The sequence below is a fragment of the Mustela nivalis genome (genome assembly GCF_964662115.1).
Source record: "Mustela nivalis genome assembly, chromosome: 16".
Classification (NCBI taxonomy): Eukaryota; Metazoa; Chordata; class Mammalia; order Carnivora; family Mustelidae; genus Mustela; species Mustela nivalis.
The window spans coordinates 15369363-15396677 of record NC_139035.1 but is presented as its reverse complement, the minus strand read 5'-3'; the positions used below and the strand labels follow the sequence as shown (position 1 = coordinate 15396677).

The 27315-nt window shown below is 40.4% G+C and overlaps 1 protein-coding gene and 1 long non-coding RNA gene across 7 annotated transcripts in view; one reads left to right on the top strand and one right to left on the bottom strand.

Annotated features, from left to right (window-relative positions):
- Positions 1-559: 559 nt before the first annotated feature.
- On the top strand, positions 560-24529 carry LOC309849349. The gene is made up of 3 exons (XR_014303665.1): positions 560-734; positions 12284-12358; positions 23934-24529. It is a non-coding gene; the product is annotated as an uncharacterized lncRNA (long non-coding RNA).
- KCNK2 (potassium two pore domain channel subfamily K member 2) overlaps positions 23224-27315 on the bottom strand; it is a 223394-nt gene continuing 219302 nt past the window's right edge. For 5 of the 6 annotated variants that reach the window (XM_082701753.1, XM_082701756.1, XM_082701755.1 and 2 more), the window contains exon 7: positions 23224-25490. In XM_082701753.1, coding sequence (XP_082557879.1) covers positions 25173-25490 — 318 coding nt within the window. In that variant the 3' untranslated portion in view covers positions 23224-25172. The remainder of the gene's footprint in view (positions 25491-27315) is intronic. The other variant, XM_082701752.1, reaches the window with a different exon arrangement.

The following is a 27315-nucleotide window of genomic DNA, read 5'->3' as shown; positions in this document are numbered from 1 at the left end:
AGCTGAAGGCAGAGGCTTAACCCACTCAGCCACCCAGGCGCCCCCTGATTATTTAGTCTTGAGGTGCCCTCCTTACTTCCACGTCCTCCGTATACAGACATCCCATTGTGATTTTTGTAATGGGGTGGGAGTCTTCCATAGGGCCAGTATTTCAAACATCAAACTCAAAATACTATGTTTGCAGAGTTATGGTATGTATTGAATTCATAGTTTCACCAAGTCTCTCATGAGAAAGTTGGGGGCCTTGATTCAAACTTGAAATGGACACATCAAGCTGCAATCAGGGTAAGCTAAGAATCTTAGACCAAAGTCACTCTGAGCTTTGTCAGTAGATGCTGACTGCCTCTGTCTGAAAAGACTAGCCTTCCCTTGCTTGAAAACCTTGCAAAGATTAACTAGCAGTTGTGGCCTTGCAAGTGGACCTCATTTTACTCAAGATTAACCTCCATCATCTCTTGTTGCCACTAGACTTTGCCAACAGAGGGCGCCAGAAGTAGGTTATAAAATTGGATAGAAAGTCGGAAGACACTTGGTCTTCCCTGTTCCCTGTGGGCTGTCCGCTCGTCATCCCAGTGTGATTCACCCTTGCAAGGCTTCATCCCAGGGTGGAAGTTCCTTCCTAGAGTAGTAGCTGAATTCAGTTTATAGTTCTCTCAAGACTTTGCAGTTTTCTTCAAGATCTTACCTTCCCTCAGATATACTGCCCCCCGCCAAGCAGCACCTGTTCCTTAAAGGTGAGAGTTTCAGCTACATGGGTTCCTTCTTTAAGTCTCTAAGTTTTAATAATCCCACCATCAACCCTTTTCTGTGTCCATGCCAGGAATAGTATTGACTTCTTGTGGTTGCTGTCTCTATGATATTATAAAATTCTCTTTTTATCCTTTCATTGTTTTGAGTTATCAACTTGATTCCTAGTTAGCAATTTATGTTAAATTCTCTCTGTTCTTCTTGCTTTTTCCTTGGCTGGACCTCTACTAAGATGAAACCATAGAATGTCTATGTTGAATTCTATTAGGAAGGGCAGGGGATCCTTGAAAGGAGAAGAAAAAAATTAAGAGAAGCAGAAAAAGGGAAAGATACATATTAGGAGAAATAGGAAGAGTTGGAAGAAAGAAGGAATTGGGGAGGGGGTGGATGTCATACTCTGAAAAAAGGTATTTGTGAAAGGTACTGTGAAAAAAGTAGGTGGATATATAGTGTTGCTGCATGGTATGACCTGAAATCCCTCACTTTATCCTTTCACATAAGGCTGCAGTAAAGACTAGACATTCCGATATGTACTTCTGAACATAACACTTGGCTGAGACCAAACACAGATAATAATGGTTATCATTTGGAGCTACAAGGTGGCTGTTGGACCCCAAGTGTAGTATTCTCAGCATCCCAGACACAACAATGATTCCAGAACTGAGCCAAGAGAGGACTCTCACTATTGCCCTTTGGCTCCTGGACTTGTGGTGCAGGGGAGCAGGAAGTGACTCAGCTTGAAACGGGATGGTCCCCTGAATGCTAGTGGCACATTGCAAAGGCTAAATTATTGCAAGTCAGGGGGTATGTGACCTGCTAACAGTGAACAGAGAATTCAGTCTATCTAGTGCGAATTCAGTAAATTGAGCATATCTTGAAAGTCTGATGTAGATTTTCTGGTTAGTTTTCCACCCAGGTTCAACTGATTTATCAGTTTCTTGAAAAATTAATCCTCCCTGGAGGGGAAGAAAAGGTTTGTGGCCAACATGTTTCAACTAGGTATTTTCAAGATTTTTCCCTGTTCCACCATCTGAAAAGAGAGCTCCTTGATCTGTACAGGTAGACTGATTTACCGGTGGAGGATGCGTGTTCATACAATCTGCCAAATGTGGGACAAATCACAACACAGGAGGAGGTAAATGAAAGACTGACCAGTTACACGAGGTAATTAGAAAAATGCCAGAGCTTCAGTAGAGTGTTTGGGTGTCCAATGCTAGGAATTATTTGCATCTTCAAAGCCATAAAAAAAAATAAATCTCTATTTCAGTGGTGGCTGGTCTGACCATCTTTGGAAGAGCCTATGACTGTATGGAGAGTCCTAATTACAAATCAAATAAGACAGAAATGGTGTGCATGTTTTTTTCTGGCATAAAGGAATTTTGGAGAGAGACACGTAATAGGAAGCTGGTCACTGTGGCCAGTGCTGTGGAATGTACCCAGCAGGATGAGCGATTCCAACTGGAGTTACTGACAGAGTTACATGGGATGGGGGAAGAGTATTTCTCCAAGGAAAGTTGGGATGCTAACATCAGAAGCCGAGTGGAAAATGTTGAGGACACAGAAAAGTAATGGATAGCCATTGCAAAATGTCATTAAAATAATTATCGAAGTCTCCCCGTTGTCTTGCAGCTGACTTTTTTATACAGGCAACAAGGAGAAGTATTATGTTGTAAGATTTGCCAACTTTAAAAAATTTATTTAATAATTATATTAAAGAAATTTCCAGAATGTTTAATTCAGTTAGTACTATGTATTAAGAAAATACCTTTATTGCCCTGTATTCTCAATTCTGACACTTTTGAATGAATAGTATACTCCTGGAAGTAATTTCAGATCAAACAGAACCTAGCCTAGAGTTAACTTTAAGTAGTTAGGAGTTTTAAGTGTTAACTTTGGAATAAACTAGAAGGAATATAATTATTAGAATTGTTTTTATACTTTGAATTAAAGTAGTACTTTTACTACCCAAAGCAGTCTACTGATTCAGTGCAATTCCTATCAAAATACCCACAGCATTTTCCTAAGAAATAGAACAAATAATACTAAAGTCTCTGTGGGATCATAAGAGAACCCAAATAGCCAAAGCAATGTTGAGAAAGAAGAATAAAGCTGGAGGTACCAATTTCAGATTTAAAGATATGTTACAAAGCTTTAGTAAAAAGAACAGTATGGCGCTGTTACACAAATGGACACAGAGGTCAGTGGAACAGAGTAGAGAACTCAGAAATGAACCTATGGCATATTGTCAGTTAGTCTAGGACAGAGGAGGCAAAGATATGCGATGCGGTGAAAGACAGACTCTTCAATAAATGGTACTAGGAAAACTGGACAGCTCAATGTAAAAGAATGGAACTAGACTAATTTCTTGTACCATACACAAAAGTAAACTCAGAATGGACCAATGATCTACATGTGAGATCTGAAACCATAAAATCCTAGAGGAGAGCTCAGGCAGTAATTTCTTTGAAACTGGCCATAACAACATTTTTGTAGGTATTTCTCCTAAGGCAAGGAAAAAAAGGCAAAATTAAACCATTGGGACTACATCAAAATAAAAAGCCTCTGCACGACAAAGAAAACCATCAACAAAATAGCAAGGCAAACTTCTGAACGGAGAAGATATTTGCAAATGATGTATCCAATAAGGGGTTAATATCCCAAATATATGAAGAATGTACACAACTTCAACACCAAAAAAACCAAGCAACCCAATTAAAAAAATGGACAGAGGACCCATAGATGTTTTTCCAAAGAAGACAATACAGATGGCCAAAAGACACATGAAAAGATGCTCAGTGTCACTGATCATTAGGGAAATGCAAATCAAAAACTGCTGAGGTGGTGAGATACCACCTCACACCTGTCAGCATGGTTAATATAAAGAAGACAAGAAATGGCAAGTGTTGGCGAGGATGTGGAGAGAAAGGAAGGATCATGCACTGTTGGCAAGGACGTAAACTGGTGCGGCCACTCTGAAAAACAGTATGGAGTTCTCCAAAAAATTAAAAATAGAAATACCATATGATTCTATAATGCCACTACTGGGTGTTTACCCAAAGAAAATGATAATGCTAATTCAAAAAGATATAAGCACCCCTGTGTTTATTGTGGCATTATTTACACTAGCCAACATGGAAGCACTGATGAACAAATGGATAGTATCTGCTGATAAATGAATGGGTAAGGAAGTGTGGAGTGTTTGTGTGTGTGTGTGTGTGTGTGTGTGTGTGTGCTACACAGCCATTAAAAAAAGATGAAGTCTTGCCATTTCAGACAACATAGATGGACCCAGAAGGTATTATGCTAAGTCAGAGAAGTTAGAGAAAGACAGATGCCGTATGATTTCACTTGTATATGGAATCTAAAAATCAAAACAAATGAATAAATGAACAAAAAGCTGGATCAGACCTAAAAATACAGAGAACAATTTGATGGCTGCCAGAGAGGAAAGAGCCTAGGGGAGAGAGAAAATGGGTGAAGGAAAATGGGAGATACAGGCTTCCACCTATGGAATGAATAAGTCATAGAAATACAAGGAAGGAATAAAAGATACAGTATAGGAAATATAGTTAATGGTATTGTAATAGCACCGTATGGGGCCAAATGGTGGCTATACTTGTGGTGAGCACAGGATACTGTATAGAGAAGTTGAATCATTATGTCATACACCTGAAACTAATGTAACACTTCTATGTCAACTTCAAAAAATTTAAAAAAATAAGTAGAAAAATAATACCTTAAAAAATTCATATGCCTCCAGACATTACAAGAAAAACTCATCAACAGTTGTCCAAAATCTCTCAAAATCAAGCAATTTCTGTGATGAGGCACTGCAGCTAAATTACATGACACCTGGCAGGGCAGAAAATACCCAGCAGCTAGTGCCAGTCTGTAAGGATTTGGACACCTTTGGAAAGAGTAAATATGAAACAAATTAGAGAGGAAACCAAGGGAACAGTAGCTTGCTCACTTTCCAGACTCAGACCTCAAGCTAAATATAATTTGGAAAAGAGAATTTGTCCGGAAATCTGGGCTGAGAACATGCTAACCAAAGCCTGTTGAGGTCTTCCAAAATGCTGAAAATGAGTGGTTATTTATAAATTCAATGAATTTACAGAAGACTGTAATACTAATATCATAGTTTCATATACTAATATCAGAGTTTCAGTCTATATTTAGTGTGTAACTTTGAATCATCTTAGATTAAGTTATAAGCATACATTCAAATAGTTGATGCAGGTAACAATTCATTTACTTTCATTTTGAAGTGATATATTATAAGAATGATGGCCAAAATACCGCTATATTTCTTTTTTTTTTTTTTTTTAAAGATTTTTATTTATTTATTTGACAGACAGAGATCACAAGTAGGCAGAGAGACAGGCAGAGAGAGAGGGGAAAGTAGGTTCCCTGCTGAGCAGAGAGCCTGATGCAGGGCTCAATCCCAGGTTCCTGAGATCATGACCTGAGCCGAAGGCAAAGGCTTTAACCCACTGAGCCACCCAGGTGCCCCAATACTGCTATATTTCTAACATTGTCTACTGAGTCCAAACTTTGGTCTCTACACCAGGAACAGATCCCCTTATAGTTCTTCAGAAACCTCTTTTCTATGCAGGGATTCCAAGATGATCACCATTTATTCTTCATTCTGCTCTTTGATATAAAGAGTTTGCAGTAAATTCTTTCCTAACAGAATGCCTTATATGTAAGGAGCAAAAAGAATTGCGAGAAATGGACATCCTTCTCCTCTATCCTTTGCATATATTCCCGTGCCCCAAACACACCACCTATAACTTATCCTACAACTGGCACTTCACCGCCGCCAGCAGTGGTCACTGAGTACAATCCCTAGGGTGACAATGATGACGGCGTCTCATCTACTCCTGCAGAAGCTGACATGCGCGCCCCCGAGGAATTCCATGTACCCAGCAACCCTAGCATGGAGTGCTTGGGAATATCTCCAACTCTGTCTCCCCAAAAGTCACATCTAGTTCGGTTCACATGATATGCTTAGCCTCTGGGTTAGTTAATATTTGGTTATACAAAAACTGATTGGCTTCAGGGTGGTCTGAAGGGCGAGTTTGCAGTCACACACATTATTATAATGGGAGAAACTGGGGACCACCTATGGCAGGATCAATTATAGAAAACTGGAAGTCCTGGCATCTTACTAGAACCAGGGAAGGACCAGACCTTTAAAAAACCCATCTCATTAGGCTTCCTTTTCCATCTCTTCTTCAAGATTGTAACACTAAAAAGGTCTAAGTTTTAGATAAATCCATAGTATATGCATACAGAATTAATGAGGAATAAAAACTGAGAAATAAAATTCTTACTAGTTTATGAGTAGTTAGCCTGTACAGAGTGGATTCTTACCTGAACAGATGCTCAAATTCTGTATTTTGTTTGGAAAGCAGGTAGTGGTGAAAGGGGTGTATTCTATAGTTCAAAGACACTTGGGATAGAATCTCAGTTTTCTCAGTTATTATGTATATTATCTGAAGTAAACTATGTGGTATATTTAAGGGACATTTCCTTACATGTAAAACGGTGACTAATAAAACCTACTTTCTTGGATTCTTGGGATGGTTAAATGCCAATATTTGTAAAGCCCTGATGATATGTGTGGGTTTAAAAAAAAAATTTTTTTTTTAAGTAAAGTCTACACCCAACATGAGGCTCGAACTCACAACCTTGAGATCAAGAGTTACAAGGTCCACGAACTGAGCCAGCCATGCACCGTCCCCCGCAACCCGATGATGTCTTATACATAATAAGTGCCCAATAAAATTTACTGCCTTTCTCGGGTACAGAGGGAAACAAATAAATGCAGCCCAATGTCCCCAGGCAGCCGATCTACAAAGTTTTACAACTGGTCAAGGGGGTAAGATTTTATATGACTGCAATTTAGTATAAAAACTCTTTGTGTATGAATTTGAGTCTTGGTTATACTCTTTTTTTTTTTTTTTCTTAACTGCATGTGTCTTTTACTGTGAAATTTCTCAATATTTTTTGGAATAGAATTTAGATTTGGAATATAAAACCCAAGGGAAATGACAATCAGAACACATTTTCTACAAAGTTGTTAACTCACCTCAGTATACTTACTAACCTAGTCTCTGCGGAAACAGAGTTTCCAAATTCATGCACCTTTCATATAATAATCACCGTAAGCAAAGCAAACCCCTCACAGCAGAGATTAATAACATGTACTATGTATATGAGGAAAATACTATGTTTTGTTAATTCAGAGCTAACTAGTTGTTCCACCTCCGTTCAGGAGTGGTCGGCGCCTCTCGTCTGTTTTTGTTCTTGCTTACGTTTGCGCCTTGATGGCCAGCTGATTACTTGGGTCTAGTAGTCTTTCTTGACTCTAAATTTGTAATCTGCTTCTGAGATGTTGCATTTAGAATTGCCCTGGAGACAGATAAATAATTACTCTATGGGAAATTAGAGAAACAGCCTTCCCACTTGGCAGTGTGCTAGCGTGCTTTCTGAAGCTCTTCTGTAGGGAAGTGACAACTCAACGTGTGCCAGGCATGTTTACAATTTCTACTGAATGGAATGCCGCTCAAAAGAAAACAAATATCATGGCACCTTTTGTCCCAAATGTTAATGACCGGAGTGGCCTGGATTTTTCTCTCACAGCCTGAATGGAAAGATCTTGCTGCCCTGAAATGAGGTTGGAAATGAAAATAATTGAGTTCTTCTCTTTTGATACTCATTCTTTCCACTGGCGACATGAGTCCCAGCGACTGTTCATCTCTGGATGGCTGAATGGATTGGTCTGCCCTTGGTCCTTTCTTATTTCTACTCCTTCTTCTCGGCATGGTAGATGGATTTTAATGGCTTGGGAGTTCACAAAAGAAGGCGTAATAGTATCGGAATTTTTTTTTCCTTATAGGGATTATTTGGATGCTGCCCTTTATTTGCAAGATAAGAAATGTGAGGTTCCTTCCTTGCCCTCCTCATAGGCAGGAGCAGGATTAGGACTGGAACCCAGACTAGGACGCCATTCCATTCCACCATGAATTATTCTCAAGTTTAATCTAAGGATCCATTTTTTGGTGCCAATATCCAATGGGACAACATTCAGGCAAGATTATGAGACAGATTTCCTAGATTAAAAGAAACAGTAATTTCCCAAAGGGCCCCTAATTAATGCAATTCAATGAACCCTGTTTAAAGGCCAGTATTTCAGTCATGATATATATTTTCTGGTTCAGGAAATGATTACCTGGATTACCTTTTCAATAGATCCACATAATAGATCATCTTCAGCCAATTACAAGGTCTGGGGGTTGGTTTATTGTGTGCAGAGGGCCCGAATATGTTTTCACTTCCATTCTGTGTCCTGAAATTGTGATGATGGGCTGTTCCATTTGAATCCCTCAAGCAGTCAAAATACTTTCTGGGGAAGAAGCCTTTTCCAACTGTTTGGTGTGCAGAAGTACTCATCAGTCAAAGGCGGTGTAAGGTGTCAGCTCACCGAGCCACTCATGAATGTGCCTCTACTTGCATGACATAAAATGTTTGGACCACACAGTAGCAAAGAAGAAACTGCTGCATAATTTAGATGTTAACTTCAATAGCCTTTTCATTTGCAGAAAATGCTCAGTCATATTTTTTCAGAAATTCAAGGATCTACCTATTCTGGCCTCCAGTATATTTGGATGGAGTCTACAAGAGATTCTGTCTCTTCCCCATGGACCATTGCCAGAGTGTGTTTCTACGGGGGGTAGGGAGGGGAGGCAGTTGGGTTAAAGGTGACAGTGATTTTGTGGGAGGAAAGAGATCACACTCAGCTGCTCCCCAAACACACATCCTACCAACTACTCTGTGTGGCTGCTCTGGTAACCCCCATGCTGGTAACCGGTGATGAGAGAGACATGGCGAAGGATGGTCTTCAAGTTAAAGGCTGAGGTTGAAAATCGGGCTCCTTCTTGACCCAGGGCAGGAAGAAGGAAGTGAAGTTACGTGTCACCATGGTCTGTGTTGAGTGGTTCTTCTGGGTTCTAGAAGGGCTAGCCTCCAACATCAGGTCTGTGAAAAGAATAGGAATCCTTCCTCAGGAAGGAGCTGATGTTTTCCTCGCTGATGGTTCTCCTAAGGCATTTCTGTAGGGAGTGTTGCTGGCACCCACTGAGCCAGTAACTTACTATGGGATCCCTGTGACTCTAGGCAGTAGGTATCTCTGGGGTGCGGATTAGCATAGCAGGAAAGATACCTGCTGTGGAATCTGAAAGATGTAACTTTGGTAACTTTGGTTCTACTAGTGCATGTGGAACATTAAAGGATCATTACTATAGGCATTTAAGGACAACTTCCCTTTGTGCAGACCTCTTCTTTTTTTTTTTTTTTTTTTTTTGTGCAGACCTCTTCTATAACAAGATCCCTTTAACGATTTTTATTTATTTATTTGACAGAGATCACAAGTAGGCAGAGAGGCAGGCAGAGAGAGAGGGGGAGGCAGGCCCCCTGCTGAGCAGAGAGCCCGATGCCCAGGACCCTGGGATCATGACCTGAGCCAAAGGCAGAGGATTTAATCCACTGAGCCACCCAGGTGCCCCAACAAGACCCCTTTAATAAGAAAAATTAAAGACACATGTCACAACATTTACCTCCACACCATTTTTAGACTCTTCTAGATCAGCTTCTCTCTCCCTCGTCTACTTCCTTCACCTGCCTGCCTCCCTCTCCTCCCCCCTGCACAAACATACATTTCATATGTAAACAGCAGAAGTCACTGTGCATTCTGAATAGGCAAAGTAAAACAAAAGCAAAGTATCTGTCTTCAGAGAACTATGATTCAACCAAGACTGTAAGAAAAATTATATATGGGGCGCCTGGGTGGCTCAGTCAGTGAAGCGTCTGCCTTCGGCTCAGGTCATGATCTAAGGGTCCTGGGATCAAGTCCTGCATAAGGCTCCCTGCTCTGCAGGGATCCTGCTTCTCCCTCTGCTTCTCTTTTTCTGTATCTCATGAATGAATAAGCAAAGGTTAAAAAAACTTATATAGGAATTCCCAAGCAGAGAAAAATATGTTCTCTGTGAGAAGATAAGAAGATACTCCTATCTCGGGCCATCACAGCTAGGTATCAGTAGACTGATACTGTCTACGTCTTTTTCCTTCCATCTTTGTGTACAAACATCTTTTATTCCCAATGATCAATGGCTAAAATCCAATCAGCCTTGACTCTATTCTTTAGACAAGTTTTGAGGGCCACGAGTATGTATACTTTGTTCCTAAGAACCCTCCAGAACATACTGATTGGCCTCCTTTTGCTTTAAGATGGAGTCGCTAACATTTAATGACTATGCCTATTGTTAACCTGCCAGCTTTTCCATTCAGTAGCCTTGGATCAACCTTAGGTTTTCCCCTAACATTTCGGAAAGATTTAAGAAAGCCTCATAACTCTAGGACTCAGCAAGCAAAGATGAGTTGTTCCAATTAATCAAATGTACTGTTGGATTTACCTCTTACTCTTATTTCAACATGGATTAGAGTGTGACCTAAGCCAGACTTTCATAGTTGCTCTAATGTCATTTATTAAATATAATTACATAATTGCGATGTGTTGTGCAGCTGTAATGAACATACAGATATTGAAAGAGAAGAGTTAAAGCACGGAGAAGCGCTGAGAGTTTGAATGAGTTCAGGGCAAGGACAAAAATCGATGTTATTTTAAAAGTTTGTTTTAGCCTCTGAATAAGGCCCCTGGCCATTTTGTTATGACACTCCATGAGGAAACAAATATTGAAGTCTGGGTTAGCCTAAAGCAAAATCAAAAGGCATCCGATGAACCCTTGGCACTCTCCTTCCATGATCAAATTACTGATCCCTGTTGTTTTCCCCCGTAAGTCAAGATTCCTGCTGCTCCAGGGCCATCCCCTAGTGTGGTCTCCCAACCTGGCTAAACCCCATTCTTTGGACCTGAATTACCTTCTAGGCTTTGGCAGAATTTCCACCTGTGCTCTCTTTCCCTTGGGATCTTACTGGGTTCTTTAATGAACATTTAAAATGTTAGTAGGTTACTATATATATTTCTTTCTGCTCCACCCAGTAAGGTAAAAGAATATAATTCTTCATATATATATGTAAAATTATCTATATGTATATTTAAAGTACAATATACAATATATGTTTACATGGTTTGTTTTTACATGCTTATTGCCCTAATCTCTGGGTATGTGAAATATGATTGCTAAATAATGTTTTCTTGTTTTTAATAACAGAAATATAGCAAAGATTTAACTTGGAGCCTCCCCTGAAATTTAGATGTATATAGGCTGATAGATCTAGTCCCGCTAACTGATGTTCTGTGCCCAACAGAAGCCTGTCTGGATGGGGACCTAGAAGGGAGGTGTAGGGTATGATGAGTTTAGTCTAGCAATAAAATGTCAAGATCAGAAAGGAATACTGATCAGGAGATCAGCATGGTGGCTGCCATCATAATCTATATACATGGTTCAGCTGAGAATACATTTCCATATATAGGAAGCAAAGGGCTATAAGTAAAAAGTAACATAAGTTTTAAAAAATTCAATTTCTCAGTAACCATTGGAAATCACTAAACCAAATTGCTTTGGGTTATAGTCCTTGTTGTCCCCAGTAATGGCATGGCTTAAGCAATGGGAAAGTCACAGATACTGGAGAATTACCTGAGAGCAGGAGTGGTGATACCCACGGGAGATGGCAGTGTCTGGTGAGAAGCATAAAGCAAGAGTGATACCCACCAGAGACTGGTCTGTGGCTACCTGGGGACACGTCTGGGGACTTCTGGAAATGCCTGGGGAAAGAGCATCTGCCAGAACGTAAGGAAATGATGCCCCAAGAATTCCAAGTTCTTAATAATGTTATGAGCCCAATAGTTCTTGTGATCTAATGATGATTGGGGAATTTGGTTACATAATCAACACTTCTACAACATATTTGTATTTACACATTTTCTTCCTCCTCTCTAAAATTATTTCCTTGGGATAGTATCCCAGAAATAAGAAGAATTTAAAAGTACTGGGGTAATATTTATGTTTCTTTTGAAAATATCTTTTATTTCAAATGGGGTTTCAGACACTGTTCCTTTAGGAGAGCATTTGGGGGCAAATGAGACTCCTGAAACCAATAATATTCCAGGCTTTGTATCAGTATTCATATTCTGCATTCCCAAAGGGCTCACACTAATTAAAGTCTCCCCTTATTAATTTTAATTGATGAAGGAAAGAAATATGGTTTCTGAATAGATAGAATTGGATATGCTGTAGTTATACCAACTTATCTGAGATGATTATATCTAATCTAGTTTCAGAGTCAGATATATATATATGTTTAAAAGGTAGAGGAAGATTCCTAGGTATAAATAATTTATGGTCAGCATCAACCTCTGGGCTATTCTAGAAATTTCCCTGCCTCTGGATTAGTCCTGTCATGTTCAGTTTTTTTCTTCTCTGATAATCTAGTCTCTTGGGATCTGAATGGTAAACAATCATTTTTTTGGTAACTGGGTAACAAGATTGAGTAGAATTATGTTTATCTACAGAAATGATTCTTGGCAGAAGAAGCAGAACTATAGAGAGTCACACAGAGATTTCCACCCAGGTGTCCTCAAAAAACAGTAAGTAATGAAAAGATGCATATTTTCTTTGATACTTAATGTTCTTTAAAAATAGGACATCGTTTCTACTCTTATTTCCACAGTGAGGTACAGGTATGATTTCTTGCCTTTGCCACAGTGATTCTGTTTCACTAAAACCATAATTACTATTCCAAGGAAATTTGTCAATAGAATGAAAGTCACTTGTGAAGAACCAATGTAACCTGTACTCCTAATAACCAGTTTCCCTTTTCTTTTTTTTTTTTTGAGATTTACACTTTTAAAGTATGCAGAATGGATTATGAATTATCTGAGAAGTAATGATCTATCCCCAAGTTATTAGCTCACATAGTCAAAAAGCTTAAACTCCAATCTGAAACCCGGAATGATTTTTTAAAATATGCAATCCAGTTCGGTTGGTTTAATTGATGGTATCCTTATCTAACAGATATGTATAAATGTACCTTCTACTTCCATTTTGTAGGTTCCTATTCTCAAAAGTTCTCAACAGCTGTCCAGGGAAATGCCTCCAGGCCATCATTATCACTTTATCCTTCCTGCAATGGTTATCATTTATATTGAAGCTGGGGAAATCCTTTTTATCTAGACTAAGTGTCTCCAAGCATAACAAACTGAACACAGAATGAGCATAGTGTTATGCAATGAGTAACATTTTCTAAAACATTTGTATAACTTATTTCAGGACTATTAGTTAATTAACTTCTCTCTAAAAATGTCCAAGATCTATTTGCCAAGTTAGAAAAGAAGAAAGCAAGGATGATACTTTGTTGACTTACCAGTGTACATACATAACCTCTGTATGTTTTCATTGTTTACATTTCCTTGAATGAAAACCAAGAGTGTACCTCAGCATTTCCCCAATTATCTTCCATTTTACAGGGTTATTAACCATAGCAATAAGCATTATGGTCAGAGACATTTCCATGGTGAAATAAAGAAAATGACAGGCTAAACCCTACGTGGTGATTTGAAGTATGTCCACATGACGTTTGGTACTCCCTTCAAAGGGCAGAGCCTAGTGTGGCCCTCCCGATGTTGCCCAACTTAGTGATTCACTTCCATCAAGGAGAATAAAAGTGGAAGTGACTAGTGAGGCTTCGCAAGCTAGATTATAAGAAGTATTGCAGCTTCCTGCTTGCTTTCACCTTCTCAGATCACTCAGTGTATAGGAAGCCCCCTGCTCTGTCATAAGGACAGCTGGAAGGGCTGTGAAGGGGTATCTGTGGCAAGGCACGGAGGCCTCCCACCAACAAGCATTTGAGTGAACCATCTTTGACATAGATCCCCCTGCCCCAGTCAAGCCTTCAGATGATTGCAGCTCTGGCCAGCAGCTTGACGGTAACCTCAGGAGAGACCCTGAGCTGGGCCACCCAGCTAATCATTCCCAGATTCCCGATCTTTAGAAACTCTGCGAGAAAACAAATGTCTGTTTCAAGTTGCTAAATTTAGGGTAATTAACTAATACAGATTCTTTATGCTAAGACTGCTCAAAGCCTTTAGCTTGCTGGTGGTAGTTGTGGATCTGCAAATTTTTTGACCACAAAGCATTCTTTTTTCCCCCCAAAGAATACCAATGGGTAGTGCTTGACTAATTATTTTTGAGTAATGCTGACCTAGAGCTTTGTGTCCTCGTAGTCACATTAACAAGAGATGAGATCCACTTAGTTAAGTGGCAATTTCAGGCAGTCAACTTAAAAAAATTTTTAAAAAGCCCTGTGACACTTGGTTAAGTAGGGGATAGAAGTCCAAACCCTTCCCAGTCTTTGATCTCCAGTGCATTTCCTATAGGGTGCGGAGGGGACTGCTATGCTTATGTGGCAGAAAATGACCAAGTTCTGATGAAGTATATTTCTGCTGAGAGCCACTGCCAAAGTAATTCATGAAAATTGGAATAACTCATTGTAATGTTGGTCACGTTCCATAGCTGATTGTAAGAAATTATCAAACTGAAAATGTTAAACAGCCTTTAAAATTCAGCCTTGTCATGGGAACAGCATTCACAAATTAATAGGAAATGTATTTTTTAATTCCTACACTGAAACACCAAGAGCCTTATTTTGGTGAAGGAAATTGGTACTTGGATTCAGATGAGATAAGACCTTTTCAAGGGAGACTGTACCACTGCAGCAGGCTTCCTCAGAGAACACACTGGGAAAAGCTCAGAGAGGATTTATATGACTCAAACGGTAAAGGGGTTTTGAGAAAGTCTTATTCCTTAGGCCTCTAGCCTCCAAAATACAGACGTAATTAATGCATGGCAGATGGAACTGCTTCCTCTCTGACCACTACCTTGGTTACAATGGCTGCCCATAGATGAGCAGTGTAAGAATTTTGGACCACAATGTCAAAAATGGCTTTAATTATCCAAATCTAAATTTAATCATGGGAGGTCTCTGTTTAGTACCGAATCAGGTCAAGTTAACTCAGGAGAAATTGCAGGCAATGTCCCTCTTCTCATTCATTCCTTTGATTTGAAGACAAGTTCCATCTGCTGCCATTCTCTCACAACATTCCCTAGCTTGTGAGAATTTCTCAATTTGTCTATATTTAATGAAGTGTTCACCTGTTCCTTTTCTTGGAGTATGTGATTTCCTCTTAGTTGGCATTACAATGTCAACCTACAACATATACGTATACATTGTGGTACATATACAATGTGGGTAGAGGTCACTTATGCTGCCCAACATCTCACAATGTGTAGAACATGCCCCACAACAAAGAATTACCCAGTCCAAAAATCAGGAGCACAGAGGCTGATAAACTGATCTAGTTAGAAGCCATATTGTTATATTTTCCCAAGGGGTGTATTGTATTTAGCTGTTGATCGCTCTCCCTCAATCACAGTTCGTATGTCTTTGAACTTCCCTAATTTAGCTATTTTGTGACGGGTTTACCCAGCTCGCTTCACTTTGCAACATGTAGAAGCCAAAGAAAAAGCTTTAAATCTCTCCAGCCTGTACCGCAGCTGTATCATTTCAAGGCATACAATATTTCTGGTGTGTCTTCTGTGGCCATTTCAAATCTTACACCATTTTCAGAATTCTACCTGAAAAAGAAATGTCCCCAGTGGAATGCAGAATAGTGATCAAATATGAAGGTGGAGCTGGCCCTAGGAAAAGTTCGTTTTTAAACAAAAACTATCAGTGAGATAGATTCCATAAACTCCTACATGGTCTGTGAATAGATTCCTTTCTTGTTCTTAACCTGCCTCTACAGAGGATCATGTCATAGCCAACCTCCTCGTGAGCCACGTCAAACTTGGCTGACCTCAGCGTGCACCCAAAATTCCAGACCTATCATCTGCATATTCAGTCTATAAAGTTGACTAATCTGTACTCAATTTACAATACACATGCCAGTAGTTTGGTCAAGTATCAGAGGATAAGACCACAAAATTTCTGCTCTCCAATTCTTTTTTTTTTTTTAAATATTTTATTTATTTGACAGACAGAGATCACAAGTAGGCAGAGAGGCAGGCAGAAAGAGAGGGGAAGCAGGCTTCCTGCTGGGCAGAGAGCCTGATGCGGGGCTTGATCCCAGGACACTGGGATCATGACCTAAGCCGAAGCCAGCGGCTTAACCCACTGAGCCACCCAGGCGCCCCATGCGCTCCAATTCTTATTGAAAACTGTGTTGCTATAAATGAAAAGCTTTGAGAAATCATTTCTACCTTGTGTTCTATGTTAGTTTCTCAAAATATAAATCTTTTTAAAAAAGATTTTATTTATTTATTTGACAGATATAGATCATGACCTGAGCTGAAGGCAGAGGCTTTAACCCACTGAGCCATCCAGGCACCCCTCAAAATGTAAATCTTGAGAGAACTGGCAGATGGGGGTTCATTTTCTGGGCTTTACTCTGTACCTAGTACAGGAGCTTCTGTAGTCGTGGGACCCAGAAATTTGCCTTTTAAAATGCAATTTTCAGATACCTGGGTGGCTCAGTGGGTTAAAGTGACCCTTATGTTCAGTTCATGACCCTTCAGTTCATGTCATGATCTCAGGGTCCTGGGATCAAGCCCTGCATCGGGCTCTCTGCTCAGCGGGAGCCTGCTTCCACCTCTCTGTCTGCCTCTCTGCCTACTTGTGATCTCTGTCAAATAAATTAAAAAAAATCTTAAAAAAAATAAAATCCAATTTTCTAGTTATTCTTAGAGATAACTGAAGTTTGTAAAAGCATTTCTGCTCTGGAAATTTAAAACATTACTAAAGCAGATACCCAAAAGATGGGCCCATGGGTCATATTATTTTGACCTATGCTGAAGAGATGCTTCCGCTAAACTAAAATTGGGGCTCGCCCATGATCTTATATCTAGAACTGATACCAAGAACAGTCATGGAATCCACTGTAACATTTTTGTAGGGATATTGTATTCTCTCTTCTGCATCTCTCTCTGCTACCTATATGAAACCCCAAATCAAACTTTTACTTTAGAACTCAGCTTTAGAGAGGCTTTGTTTTCATGAGACGTGGATATACTTTCTCATCGTGGACAATGAGAACCAAGTCATGAATGAGGGTTTCACTTTCCACTTGGGCTTCCTAGAAACTGCGAGCCATGTAAATCGCTCTGAGTCATCACTTCTGTATTAAGATTTCTGTGTTTTATTTATTACCCTGGATCTGACCTTCTATTCTAGGTAACTTCAGTAGTTGTCATGAAAGCAGAGTCTGAGACAGGGATTCGGATGCACGTGGCATTTAGGAATGTGCCCTCCGGAGAAAGGGAAGGAGGGAAGCCGGAGAGGGCAGGGGAAGGTGTTAAGCAAGAATGTGGTTTCAGCTGGTGTCTAGCCTCCGCGTGGTCCAACAGAGAGCTCTGGAGTGTAAGTCGCGGCACAGACTTGGTCCTACTTTAGGGAAGGATGGCTGCATTATGCTAGGCACATGTTAGTTATTGGCTGGGTGTTACCTACATTGTGGTGGGTGCTGGCTAATCTCCCAGTGGTGGCTTCTGATGTGCAGGTTACTCTCCAGAAAAGGGGGCGGTGGTGGGCTGTTAGCATCTAAAACTCAGAGCATCCAGATATGGGGCCACCAGCCCATATACTTGGAATCTGGCCCAAGCACCAACAGGTGCCATGTCCATTTTCATTTGTATTTTTCTATTTTTAATCCACATCTTAGTTTTATTTCTCCTTTTCAAGATTAGAGGGTAGCCTGGGAACATAGGTTAAAATTAGCAGAACCAATGAAGTTGTGGAGGCCTGGCTAAAATAAAGTACAAACATGAATATGCTTTGCTGATGAAAACCATTTACCATAAAGAAAAAGGTAGTGTGATTACTGTAGTACCAACCTGAAAGCAATGCTTGATTCACGTTTAGGTTGGAAAGGTCCTAAGACCTTATGTAATTCATATGAGAGGGTCTTCTGACTTGCAGTGAAATACGTCTAAACAACCTATATCATTCCAGACTGGGTTAACGTTTCGAAGGGGGTCTTTTATTTAACGCTGTTGACGATGGTAAGTAACTGAATATGCAGCACCTCTCACATGAGCAATTCCCACATTCATTTCTCTACCTGGGATGCCTGACCAGAGAGCATTTGAGTATCCTAATTGCCCACTGTGGGTTTTCACTTTGATGACCCCACAGATCCTTTAAATTCAAAACATTATTCTCCTGTCGAATCTTCTCCCACTTTCTCCTGGCCCCATGTTCCTGATCCTAGGGAAAGGGGTGGAGGCACCAGCATCTCCCAGTGCCTCTCATATGGTTTGGACCCGAATCCCTTCCCCAGGGGCCACTGCAGAGTCCTCTGCCCCCCTGCCATGAGCCCGGCTCTTTCGGCTCAGCCTCTACCCCATTACCATTGGCAGAGCCATCAGCAACCTCAAAGTAGAGACTGATTCACATCACTCCCTATCTTAAAGCCTGAAATGTCTTTCCAGTGCCAAATCCAAAATTCTCAGCTAGGTATCACCATTGCTTCTGAGGAGTCTGGCTCCAGGCTAAAATCCTGTGTGTGGTCTTTTAGGCCCAACCACCGTCAGTTTCAAGCCTTTGCCTGGCAGGCAGCGTGGGAGGGAATGGCCTTTCCCAGAGCCAGGCCACCGTGGTTTTTCAGGGAAGTAGCAGGCAAGGACTCAGAAGCTGGCACATCCAATTGCAGGCCTCCTTTCTGAAGCCCCAGTTGAGACCTTCCTCTGCCATGTCTGTAGATTTCCACTGTTAGCCCCTCCCTCTTCCTAAGCCTCAGCCTTCCAAGGCCATACAAAGGCAAAAGCCTTTTCATCAGGGCTCCTCGGCACTGAGAAGCTTCCCTCTCTCTGTGTTGCGTGTCACTCTCTGATGCGTGGACTGCTGTCTCCCAGAAAGTGGACATTTATTTGGCTTAGTATTTCCAGTAATTGGCACAATAAAGGCTCTTGAAAAATGCTGACTTGGTAAACCATGAACAGGGTAATATTTTGTTTGTACATACAACATAATCATTGAAGAGATTTTACACTTGGCTAGTCTACTGGTATGTATCTAGAACTGGCAATATTAAACTTTCTCAGTGCATGTGTAAACTCTGATTTTCTGCACCTGATTGAGAAAAAGGATGGGTTAATTAGATGTATTGACTGTATCTTGATTCTTTATCTTTCCAACTCTGACATATTTGGGCAATGATAAAATTTGAATCGGGACCAGACATGGCCACTGATGCTCATTTTAAAAAAGTTTCTTCTTTTTTTTTTTTTTTAAGATTTTATTTATTTATCAGAGAGAAGAGAGAGAGAGCACAAGCAGGCAGAGAGGCAGCAGAGGCAGAGAGAGAAGCAGGCTCCACGCTGAGCAAGGAGCCTGATGTGGGACTCGATCCTAGGACTCTGGGATCATGACCTGAGCCAAAGGCAGCAGCTTAACAGACTGAGCCACCCAGGCGTCCCTCATTTAAAAAAATCTTAAGAAAAATCATGAAACATAGAGCCTGATGTCAATAATAATTAAATGTATAAAATATTTTTAAATTGAGAAGGATAAAAATCAATATGCTTCTCCCTATGAATTGTACAGTGTAAGAAGAAATACCGACTACAAAAGTCAAGCATCAACTACATGGAAACCAATGTTTATTCTGTGAGTTAATTTCAAAATTATACCATGTAAGTGACTAATATTCTCTGTTGGATACAGTTCAAAATGTGCCCCAAAATGGATTTCTTCCCAGACTGCTTATAAATTTAAGCATGAGAAAGCTGAATTTCATTTGGCAAGGAGAAATAAATGTGTATTTAGCTCTCTACTAATAAGAGGCATCCGCTTACTAGTATCGACAAACATATTTTACAATTAATTTCTAAACAAATTTTCAAGATTATAATTGAAAAAGTTTAGATGGCATCTATTGTGAGCCAAAATTTGGAAATGAGAATAATGAAACCCTGGTTTATAAGGAGTAAGTGTATGACAAACTGATCGTCTCTCTGAAGAACTGGCTTTGATTTTTCTATAGAATGAGTAACCGGTACCAGCTTGTAAGTAAATAGAAGAAACAACTGCTCTCTGTTCCCCATTTGCTACTAACCCAGTAGATGAGGACTGATGTTTGTGGAGCAGGGAAAACTTAGGATACTTACACAGAAGTGTACATCAGACTGTTACAACTAATCCCTGTTGTTGTTGTTGTTGTTTTTTTAAATTTTATTTATTTATTTGACAGAGATCACAAGTAGGCAGAGAGGCAGGCAGAGAGAGAGAGGAGGAAGCAGGCTCCCCGCTTGAGCAGAGAGCCTGATGCGGGGCTCAATTCCAGGACCCCCGGATCATGACCTCAGTTGAAGGCAGAGGCTTTAACCCACTGAGCCACCCAGGCGCCCCCTAACCCGTTCTTATGTTATTTGTTCACCATGAACTTTTGGAGCACCTGCTATATGTACTCGGCTAGGATCTGGAAATAAAAATAGCAAGCCAGGGTGCCTGGGTGGCTCCATGGGTTAAAGCCTCTGCTTTCAGCTCAGGTCATGGTCCCAGGGTCCTGGGATTGAGTCCCACATCAGGCTCTCTTCTCAGCAGGGAGCCTGCTTCCCTTCCTCTCTCTCTGCCTGCCTCTCTGCCTCTCTGTGATCTCTCTCTGTCAAATAAATAAATAAAATCTTTAAAAAAAATAGCAAGCCAACACAAATGTATTCTAGTGGGGAAGGAAAATAAATAAGAATCATGGTGACTACTTAATCATAAATCGAGGGACAATAGTGGGATTTCATACAGTATGTTAGGAAGGTACCGGAACTGGTGTCAGGGAAGGCTTATCAGAGGAAGTGACACTTGAGTTGGTTTCTGAGGAAGAGTAAAAGTGTGTTGGGTGAGAAAGGTTGAGGTGAGAAGCAGAGCAAGTATTCCAGGCAAAAGGGACGACAGCAGCGCACCGCGATCGGAGAAATGCAGTGGGGCTGGGGTACAGAGGAATAGGGAGTGATACAAGATGAATCTGAAGATGATGGCGTCAAGTGGACCCAAAGAAAGCCTTGTAGGCCATTTGAGGGATTCTGGTCTTTTATAAAATTGAAAGACAATTAGTGGATTCAGACGGGAGAGCAACACAATCAGATAAGCGTATTAAGAAAGTCCACTCTACCATCAATGACAGGAGCAGAGAATGATGCAAAAACGTCCAAGGGGAGTTACATGGCGATGGCTTGGATAAAGGTAGTGGCTGTGTACAAATCCCAGGCATTCAGGATGCAAGTGTGTAGGGCTTTGGTGAAAGGCGGGTGTGGAGTGGAAGGGGAGAAGACATCAAGGATAATGCCCAACAAGATGGAGAAGTAGTGCCAACTGTTGAAGTAGGTGGCACCAGGACGGCCGCGTCTGGGGAAGATCAGGAGAGTCTTGGATATGCTGAAATGCCTTTGAGAAGTGGAGATATCCAATGGGAACTGGCTAGATGGCTAGATGGATGGCTTGGAGAGAAACAAGCCCAAGAGTCCAAGAGAGAAAGGATACAGACAAGGCAATAAGAAATATTTTGGAAAGGAATGACTGATAAAAAGAAAAAAAGTTGTAAATTGAGACAAGCACGACACAGTGCAAATACTTTATAGTGCTAATAATAATAGGGAAAAGCAATGATTTTATGAATATTAGAAAGAGTAACAACTTAGGATTAAAGAGCAGAGTCAAAACTCCTCGTCCTTGGAACTAATCCCTATCTTTTGGGAAGGCATCATTGAGATCTGGGTGGGGAAGTGTCATGTATGAAACCAAAACTAGATAAACCTTTGTGGTGGGGTGGAATGAAGGAAGCACAGGAGCTTATGAAGATTTCCCCTTATTAAGAAAACCAGAGTAAGTGAGTTACCCTCAGAAGTCCCCATTAAAAGGAACCAGGTTCCATCTTGGAACTAACACATGAGCAAGGCTTGTGTTACTGGCCTGTGCAAGGCCAGTAAGTTTCCCTATAAAAGGACATTTAAGTAAACTCATGCTGGAGCAAAATCATATATTAACTTTAATGGAATTATGAGTATTCAAATAGAGACATCTTTTACTTTATACAAAAGCATATTTATACTCATACTTTAATAAGGAATGCAAACCACAAATAAGTTATGATTTTACTAGAACAACAAATTTTTTTTAAAAAAATGGAAAACAATATAAGTTGATCTAGGTCTGTAGTTCTTAGGCATAAATAACTATCTCTAGTCTCCACAATGGCTGAATTTGTCTTTGTTTTTGGTATTTCATCTAAAGTTTCCTTTAGTCTGCTTGAAACTCTAGCCTTTAAGATTCAAAGACTTCTACACATTTTTTTAATACAAAGCGAGGTGGGGTTTAGTCTTTCTTACACATCACATGGTCCTTAGAATTTGAGAAAGAAACCAAGCTCTACATACAGACCTCTCCCACTTTATTGACCACTAAGAAATTATTCAGTTCTCTCTTGGCCTTAGAAGTTTTACTTCTTCCTGCATTACAAAAGTGAAATATTATTGAAAAGAGGGTGGATGATATTAACTAGGTAGCAAAATATATAGATTTGTATAAGAAATTCAAAGAACTGCAAAATAATCACTTTTACATTTAATAGCTATAAGGTAGAGGATTCTTGTCAAGAATCCACATCTAAGATTTCATATCAAAGGGTTCCTGATCCTTGTTAATTCTAGTATTTTTTTTTTTTATATTCTTCAGGGCAAAACTATTCAGGCTTAAAACTGGTCTGATGAAAAAATAAGTTCACTAGAAAATTCTAGACCATGTCAAAAATCTGTATCCACTTTCTCTTCACAGAAAGTAGACACATTAAAGCTTGAGGAAATAAAATGGCATATAATACATAGTTTTTCTTAGATTTTCCCCAATTTTGAGGATAAGATTGACAACCAGGCTTAGTATATATACTGAGCCATCAGGGTGCTTAGGGATGAATCAATACATTTATGCAAGATACTGATAAGGTATGTTGTTCAAACATCTGGGGTATGAGGTCTAGAAGATTAGTTGGCAACTGACTTCTCTGGGCTTTGACATTGCCAGGATTTGGGACTGTTTTTTCCCTTACAAAAAGTATTCAGATGCCTGCGTCTGGCATTCAGACTACTTCATTGTCAAGACAAGGTCTAACAATGATAAAATAAGACATTAATATGTCTTAATGTAATAGAAACAATCTTGGAATTTACATGCTATTTAAAATATCATATTGCAAAAGGGAAAGGTCCAGATATTTACTTTTGATTAACAGTCACCAAGAAGAACATTCTGCACATATTTAACAAGGGTAGTAATACTGCTTCAAAAATAGTTCTCGAATATTGTGAACGAAGGCGCCACAGAAAACTCAGCATGAAAAGTGACATCCTGGAGTTCTCCTCGGCTAGAATCCCATCTCCATTCTCAGTAGCAAGCAGGAGACTCAGAAAATGCTGACTTTAATTACAAACTTTATTTGTCAATACAATTCACAGTTTATACATGGTGCATTTCACCATATGAGCTTTAACAGTTATCGAAGAAATGGGTGTTGCTTTCTTTCTAAAAGAGCCTCACTTTCTAAAATTTTGGTTAGAATTTTTTTGTTTATAAAAGTACCTTCAACAAGTTAACTGAATATTTACATTTCTAGCTTAAATTTAAATTTTGGAAAATAAGCATCTATTTAGATGATTTTTGTTTTTGTTTTAAAGATCCTCAGTTTATTTTTTAAGTCCCTAATCTGAATGCGACTTATTCAGATATTTCCACCACCCTCGCCCCCCCCGGATAAAAGAAATGTTTGCAGTTCTATTTGGGGAAGTTGTCTTCTTTCTGCATTTGAAAAATTATATATACAAAGTACAGCAGATCTAAGTATGAAAATAAAAGAGAGTAGCAATCTACTAGGTGCCTTTAATGACTTTCTTCTGAATCTTGGAAACATCCAAAGAGTTACAGGATATAAAACTCAACTAAAAAGGGTTATCAGCCTTTTCTATCTAAAACAAACCAAAAAACAAAAACCAAAAAACTCTCAAGATTTAAATTGTGCTAGAATAGCTTTTTCTCTAATGTCAAAATGAATTATGCCTGCAGTCTGCGTTTTTTCCCATGTGCAATATCACAGTGATCCCAGTTTTAACTTCTGCTCTCATGCTCAGTCACAGCTCCAGGGGGACACCCACACAAGGCGAGGCTGTGCCCAACTCCAACTACAGCATCACCTCCCGTCTGGCAAAAGTCACCCAGGGAAAGGAACATCGGGTAAGTCTTCCACATCACAAAAGCAAATAGGTGCTGGCAGTATAATGTTTATTAGCAAATGGTTTAACACATTATTGTGCTATCTTCTTTTCTTCAGAATGGTAATTCACACCAGTTGTCTTAAATCACCTCCAGTAAGATCCGTGTTTAACAGCTTTTCTTCTGTCAGAGCGTGTATATGTGTGTGTGTGTGTGTGTGTGTGTGTGTGTGTGTGTGTGTATATATATATATATATATAGCATTATATATATATATGTATATATATTTTTTCCCCTTCTGCTTCTGCCTTTTAAGGTGTAGTGATGAATGAATGATAACATCCAAATACTGCCAGGAAAAAAAAAGGGACTCTTTGGAGCAGCCAATTTTACCACGTTGGAAATAATTACACTGTGTATATGGGGCCGTCTGTGCACCTCATTTCTTTGCAGTGCCTTTAACGCTAGAATTTCTGAGTGTTGCTTCAATGTCCATCTAATTTGGCATCTATTCCTTCTTCGGGCATCATCATTTCAGTGTACACACTGTTCCCAGCAAGGTATGGTGTTCGAACGGGAGTTGTGGGATAAAGGGTTGCAGAGGTGAGCCTAGGGGTGGGGCTGGGAAGGAGAAACCACACATTAGCTAGAGAGGTTCTGTTTCTTCGGAAGATAAGGCACTGACAGAAAATTTCTTAGGTAAAAGGCTGCATAAGAATCTCTTGCCATTTACAAAAAGAAACGTCGTCATCCATAAATGGTCCGTATCTAGGCTCAGTTATTTAGACCCTGAAAAGTTAAGGACTGATCCCTCGAAGCTACATGATTACCAGAAACAATTAGAATTCATTCTGAGGCCTTATGGCACGTTACGAAAAGAGGGAGGAAAACAGTCTGGGCACAAAAAGGCATCAGACATTGCTTGTTTCATTCCACTTGTCGAGGAAAGTGGACCGCTCAACAAGCATCATCGAAAAGATAGTGCTGGCTCAGAATTCCAAATTCTCTCGATGGTAGATGGCCGTGATGGGTGTTATCTATTATTTTTCCCCCCTTTGGAGCTCATGCACAATTTAAAAAATGCTACCAGCAACAGTCATAAAGAGCATATAGAAGTCCTCACCTATGGCTATGCCTAAGGTTCTTCAAAGAGAGGGTTATTTAATGTTCTCGATAACAGCAATTTCCTCGCCTGCACAGTGTGGCGTCAGTCCGTTCAAATAGATACTCTCAGTTTTCAGTAAGGGAGGCAAGACATCCCTCTCGCTGGCGAGGTGATTCACAGACAGGGTCCTCCTGCAAGGGGTCAGCTCTTGGTTGTGGTTGCCTGCAAGCTCCGCGGACAGCTTCCGCTTGATGGAGGTGGCGCGCTGGAACTTGTCATAGATCTCCACACTCAGGCGCCTCCTGGTCTCCTTGAACTCGGCCGTGACGTTGGCCGTCCACTCAGCGGCATGGGCTCTGAACTCTCCCACCTGGGGCATCACGCAGAGAAAACACAAAGAGACACCCACACAACAGTCAGCATTTTGTGTGCTTTATCCTTGGATCATTTTACTGTCGTGTTTTAAACAAGAAGGTAGTAGCCCTTTGTGATACGAGAGGTCTGAGAATTGGAGTAATTAGGCACGCGGGCCGGGGTGACACTCCGCTTTCTGTCCACGGGGCTCTAAAAATTAACCTGTGAACTCCCCGCTCTCTGACCCGGGTTATATTACAGGTACTAGGTGGGCTTGTTATTTTGTACTCAGGTCACGCCATTGAAACTTCTGCAGCTGCACAATGGCAATCTCTAACTTTTTATAATGTTCTACGTTACCTTTTTCATCCATAATTTCAAGAACCATTTGAATGTAGAAAAGGCAGTGAGACACAGTAGGGGAGCACAAGCCTGAGTCGAAGCCTGGAGTGTGAGCCCAGGTGACCAGGCTAGTTCTGGAAGCCACGCCGTGTGCTCGGGGCGCAAACACAGGTTTGAGAGAGCGGAAGTGGTGTGTGCAAGGGCTCTGTGTTCAAGCCCACACTGGTCAGTGGGGAATTCTCTGTCTACTAAATAAGCAGTAAAATACTTTGTTTCTGCTTTCAGGGAAAGCAAAGGAATGAGAACTGGCAAGCCCACTTGGAGGCCCATTTGGAGAGTAAGTCCAAGGAATAGTTTCTCCATGAATGTTTGTGGAATCAGTGAAGTTACTCAACCTGTCGCGGCCGCCACTTCCTTGGGCGTAGCACAGGCGTCTTAGGGCACACACGTCTTCTCTGTATACAAACTGTACTTTCTGCCTCCTCCGTTTTGATTATCACTAATATCTTTAAAAAAATGGTCTTCTAGTAAACATGGTTTTGTAAATGGCTTTCCCTCTTAGCCAATTTTAGTCATTTTTCCCTATTAGTATCCATTATTCTGCCTCCTAATCTATAACAGCTGATAAAAACAGAGGCATGTGGGATGACAGCCTCCAGGTCCAGCTCTCTCTCTCACATTCCGTGCACCCACTGGCGAGCAATTTTATCTTATTTTGAGCTTCCAATTCCTTATCTATAACATAAGGATAGTAGTAATCAATTTCACAGGAGAAACAAGCGATGTGTGTGTGTGTGTGTGTGTCCTTAAAATATAAAGGACTCCACAGCGACTACTTACGACAATGAGCCTGGTGATGGTATAGCTTGCTAAGGGTGCTTTGAGAGCTTAATGGAGATTTCCAGATATAGACTAAGTGATAGAGAACTGAAAAAATGGGACATTCCCCCCTGCAATGTAATTCACAGGTTCTAAGCACCCAGTGAAACCATGGTCTGAGGTCTGTCTGCAACTCTCCCCAAAAAGGCAATGGATTCCTTAACTCCTGAGTTATACAGATCTTTAAGTCGTGAGGTGCTTTGGGTGTGTTGAAGGCATGCATAAAAGATACAGCTGAACGAGGGCGCCTGGGTTTAGTGAGTTCAGTGTCTGTGTTTGGTTTGGGTCATGATCTTAGGGTCCTGGGATCAAGCTCTGGGTCAGGCTCCTGGCTCAGCAGGGAGTCTGCTTCTCCGTCTGCCCCTCCCCAACCTGTGTGAATATGTGTACGCTCTCTTCTCTCAAATCTTTTATTTTTTTTTTCTCTTTAAAGGTACAGCTGAATAATTCTCCTGTGACCAGATACACTGGGAGATGTATTTCATCAGTTAAAGGAAGGCCAAGGCAAGAGAGTGTTTACGTTTACCTACTCATTATTATAGCTGGAAGAATATTTTAAAATATAATGATGAATTCAGTGTAGAGCTCAATAAACATTTACTCCTATTAGAGAGGACTCT